The sequence below is a fragment of the Cannabis sativa genome, chromosome X, assembly GCF_029168945.1.
Source record: "Cannabis sativa cultivar Pink pepper isolate KNU-18-1 chromosome X, ASM2916894v1, whole genome shotgun sequence".
NCBI lineage: Eukaryota > Viridiplantae > Streptophyta > Magnoliopsida > Rosales > Cannabaceae > Cannabis > Cannabis sativa.
The window spans coordinates 68,021,040-68,030,483 of NC_083610.1; the positions used below are offsets into that span (position 1 = coordinate 68,021,040).

General features: G+C 40.0%; 3 protein-coding genes across 3 annotated transcripts; 1 reads left to right on the plus strand and 2 right to left on the minus strand.

Moving 5' to 3' along the window:
* Window positions 1-393: 393 nt before the first annotated feature.
* On the plus strand, window positions 394-4,517 carry LOC115713972 (serine/threonine-protein kinase BSK1). Its single transcript, XM_030642474.2, has 9 exons — window positions 394-1,123; window positions 1,260-1,395; window positions 1,852-1,985; window positions 2,173-2,278; window positions 2,484-2,569; window positions 3,252-3,440; window positions 3,539-3,703; window positions 3,786-3,899; window positions 3,970-4,517. The coding sequence occupies exons 1-9, from the start codon at window positions 755-757 to the stop codon at window positions 4,222-4,224; spliced, it is 1,554 nt and encodes a 517-aa protein (XP_030498334.1). The 5' UTR covers window positions 394-754; the 3' UTR covers window positions 4,225-4,517.
* LOC115713964 (ATP-dependent zinc metalloprotease FTSH, chloroplastic) lies at window positions 4,443-7,716 on the minus strand. Its single transcript, XM_030642463.2, has 5 exons — window positions 6,188-7,716; window positions 5,631-5,877; window positions 5,352-5,535; window positions 5,057-5,228; window positions 4,443-4,813 (listed from the first exon to the last, which is right to left on the minus strand). The coding sequence occupies exons 1-5, from the start codon at window positions 7,493-7,495 to the stop codon at window positions 4,592-4,594; spliced, it is 2,133 nt and encodes a 710-aa protein (XP_030498323.1). The 5' UTR covers window positions 7,496-7,716; the 3' UTR covers window positions 4,443-4,591.
* On the minus strand, window positions 7,605-8,724 carry LOC133032327 (uncharacterized). Its single transcript, XM_061106235.1, has 2 exons — window positions 7,947-8,724; window positions 7,605-7,717 (listed from the first exon to the last, which is right to left on the minus strand). Exons 1-2 carry the CDS (start codon window positions 8,722-8,724, stop codon window positions 7,605-7,607), a joined length of 891 nt encoding a protein of 296 aa, XP_060962218.1.
* Between the last annotated feature and the right edge of the window lie 720 nt (window positions 8,725-9,444).

The following is a 9,444-nucleotide window of genomic DNA, read 5'->3' on the forward strand; positions in this document are numbered from 1 at the left end:
TATATTTAAATTTTTATTATAAATTTTTTTTATTAGAAAATTTTTCGCCCTATTTGGAAATTTCCAATCTCATCTTTGATGAGAAATAAGTGGATTAAAATTTTTAACAGAGACAAAGACAAAGACGAGAGAGCACTCCCCGCTAATTTCCTGCTAGGTGTGCTAGGTGTGCATCCTTAAGTATAGGAACCTTAACATCCCTTTTTTTTTTGAAAATGGAACCTTAACATCCCTTAATTGGATACTAAGTTGGTTTTTAACATGGAAAATTTTGTGAAAAAAAACAAGAATCAAAGGCTGAAAATACCGAGACATAAAAAAAAAGTAAAACAAGTTAGAAAAATGAGACGTTGGTTGATGTGTGTGTGGAATGACGAGATTACCCTCTACGATTTAAAAGAGACAATTCAACTGTAGGGGGAAGCAGAGAAAGACAGGTTTTTGTCAGTAGAGAGAGAGAGAAGGCAATGAGACGAAGAAGAAAGCTGCTGCTCAATGCTCAATATCACACACACACACACTATAGATCTCTCTTTCTCTCTCTACCACCACACGAGGCCTTCTTCTTCTTCTTCTTCTCTTTCTCCCTTTCTCTCTTTCTCTGTGTTATTATATAATCTCAGTCAGTGAACCACTTTTTCTCTCTTCCTTTCTTTCTTTGTTTCTCTTTCTATGCTTATTATTATTATTATATTATATATAAAGAGTTATAATAGCTGGCGGAGCTGAGTTACTGAGTCAACTCGACCGAGTTATGGGCTGTTGTGCATCTTCTGCCTTCAAAGGACTCAACTCTGGATTTAAAACTCAGCAGGGGCAGAATAACAATCCAATCCAACCTCATTCCCCCAACGGAACTGACTCTTCTACCACTGCCACTGCCATTGCTACTACCACTACAGCCGTCGCCGGAACCGGTGGTGTGTCGGTCTTCTCGGAGTTCTCGCTCGCTGACTTAAAAGCTGCCACCAGCAACTTCAGCTCCGAATTCATCGTTTCCGAGAGCGGTGAGAAAGCCCCCAATGTCGTTTATAAAGGCCGCCTTCAGAACCAGAACAATCGTAGATGGATCGCCATTAAGAAATTTACCAAGCTCGCCTGGCCCGATCCCCAGCAATTTGCTGTACTCACTCACTCACTCACTCACTCACTCTCATTCTTGTTGCTTAACTTTTTGATTTTTCTTTTAGGGTTTTGATTTTGTTGGCCTCTTGATTGGTGTTTGTTTTCTTTTCTTTTTTCGATTTTGACTGTTTTAGGAGGAAGCTAAGGGCGTTGGAAAGCTTAGACACAAAAGGCTTGCGAATTTGATTGGGTATTGCTGCGATGGCGATGAGAGGCTGCTTGTTGCCGAGTACATGCCTAACGATACCCTTGCGAAGCATCTCTTCCATTGTATGTTTTGAGATTTATTTTTGGGTATTTCTGTTGGTTTTCAAGTGCATTTCTGGCTTTGTGAAGTGACAAATAGGGAAATGTTGCATTTGAATACGAAAGCACATTAAATAGAGACTCTCGCCGTCAAGCCACTAAGGCTAGCTTAGTGGTGAGGGAGGGATGGGAAAAAGGGAGAGGTCATGGTTCCAACTCTAGCCGTCATTGCAGTTATTAATTTTGTTTATTTATTTTAATTACATGAAAAGATGGGCATTTGTAATTAATGGTAAAATTAAATACTGGATAATTATGCATATTCTCCCAATGTGGTAGTTATAATTTTTTTCTTCTTTTTCATCAATTAGTGAGAATTAACCATTAACGGTAAATGTTTCCTGATTTAAGTAACCAATTTTAGGATTCCCATATATACGGGAGCTTTTATCTGAATCAGTTTTCCAACTTTCTTGACAGGGGAAAATCAAACCATTGAGTGGGCCATGCGTTTAAGAGTTGCTTTATCCATAGCAGAAGCTTTAGATTATTGCAGTACTGAAGGTCGTCCATTGTACCATGATTTAAATGCATATAGAGTTCTTTTTGATGAGGTAATTTCCAATGAACTTTCATTTGGGCTTGTGAAATTTATGGTTTTTTTAAGCTAACGTACATAGCTTAATCAGTGTGGTTGGACAAGCTGATATATTCCTTAGTAGTTCAGTTCAATATAATTGGGTGCATGGTTTTGGTTTTATATCTGAGCAACATGATAACTTTGTCCATGGTTTTTCGCAGAATGGTGATCCTCGGCTTTCTTGTTTTGGCTTGATGAAAAACAGTAGGGATGGAAGAAGTTATAGTACTAATCTTGCATATACGCCTCCCGAGTATTTAAGAAACGGTAACTATTTATTTCTTTGCTCATGTAAATATTTGTGTTTAGCTGAAAATATGGTAGTACCTTATTTTGGCGTGGTGTAGTTTGTATCTTTTGTTATCCCTTTGTCCTTGTCTTTTGATATATAGTTATATTTGATTTTGAAAGTGAAAAATGATCTGCTTACTAGTTAATACATCTTGTTAAAATGATACAATGTGTATAATAGGACGAGTGACTCCAGAAAGTGTTATATTCAGCTTCGGAACTGTCCTTTTGGACCTTCTCAGCGGAAAGCACATTCCTCCAAGTCATGTGAGTTTTTTGATAAGTGCAATTTTTATTTCAATTTAGCCATACTGAATCACAGAAGGTTGTACACCATTAACTTGCATTCAAATAGTTTTACAAGCTTATTTCTTTTTAATGTAATAAATATTTCACTGGAGACTAAATAAGTTAAAATAAAATAAAATCTCCCACTGGACCTAAGAATAATGTTATACTTGGATTGGTTTACTGATCCATCCAAACTTAAGTTCTGCTCAAAATTCATCATTACAATTTACATGAGTGGTGTAGTAGTATTATGTGAGAACATTATTTCTCTGGATATGCTTTCTAGGGTTTACTTAATAGTCCTCTGACCAACACTAACACTTCTTGCGATCAAAGATTAAAGGGTCACAAGAGGATGTGTGATGTTTTGATCATTTTTATTTTTTAACTAATTGGTCTTATGTTAATTAACAATCGACTAAGTGGTGGATACTAGGTTTTCTGTTACCTTATGGTTGTCTAATGACAAAGTGGTCAGGTACTTAGTTTAAAGAAAAAGAAAAGAAATGGTGGTTAGTTTTGTATCCAGAAAACACCATTAAACAATTGTTCGTAATATAGATGATGCTTGCCTATGCAGTTACGGTGTTACCTTAATAGCTGTTTTTTTTTTCATAATACGTGTAGTTTTATGGTTTTGGTAATTGTATATATGCAGGCGCTTGATATGATACGGGGAAAAAACATTCTTCTCTTAATGGATTCCCACTTGGAAGGAAACTTTTCAACTGAGGAGGCTACTGTGGTTTTTGAGCTTGCCTCGCGTTGCTTGCAGTATGAACCCAGAGAGCGACCAAATACGAAAGATCTTGTTGCAACACTTGTCGCTCTGAAAGTTAAGCCTGAGGTACACCAACAGCTTGTGTCTGTTTCTGTCCACAACTTAAATAATAAAATCACAAGATTTTGTAGTATTCAGCATGTTGTGATGAATATATCTTGTAGGTGCCATCTTATATGATGCTTGGGATCCCAAAGCACGAGGAAGCACCTTCTACACCGCAACACCCTCTATCTGCAATGGGTGATGCCTGTTCACGGATGGACCTCACAGCCATTCATCAGATTTTGGTAATGACGCACTACAAAGACGATGAAGGAACCAATGAGGTATTTCAAAATTGATTGCTTAACATGTAGGTTTTAAGAGGTTTGTACGGTGCTGTATGCTCAAATTTGGGTTTTGTGTCAGTTATCTTTCCAAGAATGGACCCAGCAGATGAGAGATATGTTGGAGGCAAGAAAGCGTGGGGACTTGGCATTTCGCGACAAAGATTTCAAAACAGCAATAGACTGTTATTCTCAGGTGTGTGACTTGCAAACTATTGAAACTCACCATATATCAATATTTGTTTACTAGTATTCTTTATTTGCAGTTCATAGATGTGGGAACAATGGTTTCACCAACTGTTTATGCCCGACGAAGCCTCTGTCATCTTCTTTGTGATCAACCAGATGCCGCCCTCAGAGATGCAATGCAAGCACAGTGTGTTTATCCCGATTGGTCTACAGCATTTTACATGCAGGCAGTTGCCCTTGCAAAGCTAGACATGCACAAAGATGCAGCCGACATGTTAAACGAGGCTGCTGCACTGGAAGACAAGAAGCAACGTGGTGGGAGAGCATCTTGAGAAGCCGCGCTCCTGTATATTTTTTTTTCCTCTTTCCATTTTTTGTTGGTTCAGAAAAGCACAATTGGTGGTCAATTTGTTATTCTACTTAAGTGGTGGTTGTCATTGTTGTAACAAATCAAGTGAGGTTCATGTAGTAACATAGAGCATGGGAAGTTATATCATGTATCAGTGGAAAAAATGTGGCTTTGTCGAAGATGTATCATAGAGAGAGGTTGTTTCTTGAACATCAACTTCACACTATTTTTTTTTCTTTGAATTTCACGAAATAATAAATTGGTTATTGATGTGTACATGTGTATGATTCATATAATACAAACATGATTTCACTACTTTGAGCTAGCTCAATAATTGCACAGAACTAAATTTAGGAGACGTATAGCTCAGCTTTTCCATCAATGAAGAGGCTCATGAATTCTTCTCCATCAACCGATTCCTTTTCTATGAGAAGTTGAGCTAGCTTGTGAAGAATATCGATGTGGGTCGTGATGATCTGCGTGGCCCGTTCATATGCTTTCTCTACCAACTCCCTCACCTCTGCATCTACAACATCAGCAGTTGCCATAGAGTAGTCTTTTTGAGATGACATCTGAATTTGACACACAATTAATTAACTTGATCATTAGGCCATCATACCGTATAGATGGAAAATGCTCTCCGAGGATGAGCCCTTCACGGGTCCAATGATTTTTCCTTATTGAGTAACACACCATACAATAAGAAAAGACCATCTCACCCGTGATGAGCTTGTTCTCGGACTGTACAGCACTAACCAAAATATATTCTAAACACAGAATTTGTGCAAAAAACCCAGGACTAATCATTAGTTTACCTGCTGACCCAAGAAGGGATTTCCTCCAGGCCCGCCTATTGCAATTTGTCCAATCTTTTTGCTGAACCCAAATCTTTCAACCATCTGCCTGGCCACTCTAGACACTTGCATAAAGTCATTTGATGCACCTGTTGTCACATTCTCCTGGCCAAAAATGACCTCCTCAGCAACTCTGTATCAGTAATGGAAGTGTAAGGAATCATTCTTACATTAGAGAAGTCCTAAACTACCAAAACATTTCAACAATCAAAGATTTGACAAATGCATATAAAGTATTAGTTTTTTGTTAACCAACCTTCCACCAAGAGCGACTGCCATCTGATTCTCCAGGTAGCTTCTACTGTAAAGACCAGACTCAAGCCTCTCTTCACTTGGAGCAAAGAATGTAAGACCACCGGCTTGCCCACGTGGAATGATAGATATCTTGGCCACGGGATCATACTCTGGCATCAATGCACCAACTAAAGCATGCCCGGCCTCTGCAAATGGAACACAAAACATGGTAATCACCTAAACAAATAACGAGTAGCACATGAATTGGGAATGAAAAGAACAGAGAACATTTCATTCATACCATGGTAGGCAACTAATTTCTTCTTTTCATCAGAGACAACAGCATTTTTCTTCTCCGGTCCAGCAATGATCCGCTCCAGAGCGTCGGCTATCTCATCTTTGCTTATTTCTTTCAGGTCACGCCTGGCCGCAAGAATGGCAGCTTCATTCATCAGGTTCTGCAAATCTGCTCCAGTGAAACCTGGTGTTCTCCTAGCAATTTTCTCAAAGTCCACATCTTTTCCAAGTGCCTTTCCTCTTGAGTGCACCTGAAAGCATAGTGCATTTAGAAAACAGGAACTCGATGACAACTATTTATTCTATAAAGACTTGAATTACTATATTTGAGGCTTCTAAACTTGAATCAAGATTACACCAGAAAGTCAATATTCCATTCTGTATAAACCTTTAAAACTTTTCTCAAGATGTTCTTACTCAAATAGCTATACCAGTTTTATGCTTAATTATCTATAGATTTCTTCCTAGTGTTACCTATCAAATGATAACATTACACTAAAAGCAGGGAAACACTACTAAACTATAGTCTAAGCATACGAATGAAGTTTGCATAGAGCGAACCTGCAGGATCTTCACTCTACCAGCAACATCGGGCCTGTCCACAGTAACCTGCCGGTCGAACCTGCCGGGCCTCAACAATGCAGAGTCAAGAACATCAGGCCTGTTAGTGGCAGCCAATACTATCACACCGGAATTGCCTGAAAACCCATCCATCTCTGTCAATAGCTGGTTAATGGTCTGCTCTCTCTCATCATTCCCACCTCCAAGACCAGCCCCTCTCTGTCTCCCAACTGCATCAATTTCATCTATAAACACAATGCAGGGTGCTTTTGACTTGGCCTTCTCAAACAAATCCCGGACTCTGGACGCACCAACTCCCACAAACAATTCCACAAACTCTGAAGCTGCACATGAGAAAAACGGCACGCCGGCCTCACCAGCCACTGCTCGAGCCAAAAGGGTCTTTCCAGTACCAGGTGGTCCAACAAGAAGACACCCTTTTGGGATCTTAGCTCCAAGTGCAGTGTACTTATCTGGGTTCTTCAAGAAATCAACCACTTCTTGCAGTTCAAGTTTTGCTTGGTCTGCTCCAGCAACATCAGAAAAAGTAACACCAGTCTCGGGAACCTCTTGGAATTTGGATTTCGATCTTCCAAAATCCATTGGACCGCCGAGCCCTCCAGGGCCACCTGGACCGCCCTGAGCTCGACGGAAAAGGAAGAACAACCCGGCAAAGGCAATGAATGGAAATATTAAATTACCAATGAAACTAAACAACCCATTACCCGAATCGCCCTCGGAGACCGATATATCAACCCCGTTCATGGCCAAGATGTCAATAAGGTCAGGGTCATTAGGGACAATCACGGAAGCTCGGCGGCCATCGACGGCGGTGAGTTGAAGAGCAGAACCGTCCTTGCTGAACCTGACCCTCTCCACCTTACCCTTCTTGACAGCGTTCAAGAACTCGCTGTAACGCCATTGCCCACCTTCTGGAAGATCAGAAGCGTTACGAGACTGGGGCTTTGGAGCTGTGAGGAGAAGATTCTGAGAGAAGGGGGAAGATTCTGATTGGCTGGGTTGGGCTTCGATTACAGGTGGAGGAGTTGGTGGAGGGTTGACGTTGTCCAACGCCAAGGCTTGTGGAGCGAGCGACGAGAAGAGAAGGGCGGCCAAAGTAGCTTTGGATGGTATGGAATTCAACGTCTTGGATTTGGGGTCTTTGCTGAGACTGTTTTCGGTGATGAAAAACTTTCTTTTAGAGAAAAGAGAGAAAGGGGTTGGTACTGGTTTAGTGGTTTTTGGAGTTGGGATTTTAGTGCCCAAGAAGTTAGAAGAAGAGAGCAATGGATTAGTGATAGACGCCATTGTTGAACGCACAAACTCTGTATGACCCTTATAATTCTGTAGCTAAGGAACCCTTTAAATTCAAGTCTGTGAAGATGAGAGTTCCACAAGAAGTTGATTTTTTGTTTGACTAAAATGGAGGAGATAAAGGAACAAGTAGCTCAATCTCAGGCCATAGATTTCTAGTGTGGATACTCGCTAGGGTCGCTTCCACGTGTTGTGTTTTGTTTCCAGTCATCTTATCTTTGATATATTTAAAAGGAAAACTCCATAATATATTATATCTTTTTTTTTTTTTTTTTTTTTTTGGATGAAAAGCATTTTTTTTGATTAAATAATAAAACCATATTAGATCTTTTGGTCATTACAAAATAGTTCAGTAGGAATAGTTTGAACAACTCCAAACCTATGGCCCACCTAACCTCATTACGGGTAATAAAATTACAAATTCTGTTGATATGAGAAAAAATACAACTAGAAAACCGAGAAGAGTAACTATTACAAAATGAGACATAATTTTCTAAAGTCCATTGAGAATCCATCCCATTAAGAGCATTGATAACTACCCTCGAGTCGCTCTCTACAATAACAAACTTGTAGCCCAAGTCCATGGCAACCGAAACCGCCAAACAACAAGTCGTCGCTTCTCCGCAAAGCGCATCAGAGAAATCCAAAAGAGAAGTGTGAGCCCCGACCACCCTACTAAGGTAGTCTCTAGCAACTACAGCTATACACATGCTTTGAAGCTCCACTTTAACATCGCAATTCAATTTGATCCAATCCATAGGAGGAGGAGACCAGACATCCTTCCAACATAAAGCAGGGGAAGCAAAAAGAGAAGCATGTAAATCTGCAAAAGAATTACAAATATTATCAATACACTTATTCATATCAACATGACGATTATTATAAACCTTTTCATTTTGGGTACGCCATAGAGAGTCAACAACAATCAAAGCATAAAGGAAAACCTCATGAGTATCAATTTCCCTGTGTTTGAGATTCCAGATGAATTTGATCCAATCCCACATACGAATACCAGTATCACAAACAGGATAAATACCCCAAGGGGAGGCCCTCCAAACATGAAGTGCCACGTCACAAGAGAGAAATAATTGTTCTAAAGTTTCCTCCCCCATCCCACACAAAAAGCAACTAGCATCTTTAATATGAAACCGTTTCTTGATCACAGATCGAACTGGTAGAGCATTGGAAAGAATTGACCACCAAAGAACCTTATGATGTTCCATAATTTTACTGTTCCACAGCTTGTTCCATAGCGAAGGAGCCACCTCACAGGGAGGAGCTCTTTCTAGGGCCTAAGTAAGGTAAGCGGATTTACATGAAAAACGTCCATTACGTTCAAGAGTCCAAATCCACTTATCATTACCTTGGCCAGTGAGAATACCCCCTTTTAAAATTGCAGACACAGTCTCCCGATCACAGAGACTATTCAACTTGTAGATATCCCAACCTCCATCCATAGTGAGGAGGTCCGCAACTTTGCTAACAGTAGAAGAAGAAGCTCCCTTCGATATTGGGTGGAAGTCTTTGATATGAGAAATCCAAGGATCCCTCCAAACACTCGTGTCCCTCACATTAGCCACTAGTTTACAAGCACCTTTCTTCAAAATGGATTTGGTTTTAACAATATTCTTCCAAAACCAAGACTCCGAGTCTTTGTACCGGCAACTTAGTAACTCCTTTCCTTTTAGGTATTTGGATGCCAAGACCCGGCAGCAAAGAGACTAGCTACCATTAAGAATATTCCATCCCCATTTAGCCAAAAATGCCTGGTTCATTTCTTTGGTCTTACGAAAGCCCAATCCCCCCCGAGATTTTGGAAGATAAAGCTTATCCCACGCGTTAAGATAAAGCCCATGATTACGCTTTTCGAAACCTCACAAGAAATTACGCACTAAACCATCAATTCTGGAAACAGGTCTGTTAGAGAGTTTGGTAGTTTGCAT

Bases quoted from the DNA above. Each gene is read 5' to 3' on its own strand.
- LOC115713972 (XM_030642474.2), top strand. From the start codon at position 755: ATGGGCTGTTGTGCATCTTCTGCCTTCAAAGGACTCAACTCTGGATTT. The intron at 1,396-1,851 runs GTATGTTTTGAG...CTTTCTTGACAG, and splicing joins TGCGAAGCATCTCTTCCATT to GGGAAAATCAAACCATTGAG. The intron at 1,986-2,172 runs GTAATTTCCAAT...GGTTTTTCGCAG, and splicing joins ATAGAGTTCTTTTTGATGAG to AATGGTGATCCTCGGCTTTC.
- LOC115713964 (XM_030642463.2), bottom strand. From the start codon at position 7,495: ATGGCGTCTATCACTAATCCATTGCTCTCTTCTTCTAACTTCTTGGGC. The intron at 5,536-5,630 runs GTATGAATGAAA...TTCCATTTGCAG, and splicing joins GAAATTAGTTGCCTACCATG to AGGCCGGGCATGCTTTAGTT. The intron at 5,229-5,351 runs GTTGGTTAACAA...TTACTGATACAG, and splicing joins GCAGTCGCTCTTGGTGGAAG to AGTTGCTGAGGAGGTCATTT.
- LOC133032327 (XM_061106235.1), bottom strand. From the start codon at position 8,724: ATGGAACATCATAAGGTTCTTTGGTGGTCAATTCTTTCCAATGCTCTA. The intron at 7,718-7,946 runs GTATTTTTTCTC...AATATATCAAAG, and splicing joins CTCTTCTCGGTTTTCTAGTT to ATAAGATGACTGGAAACAAA.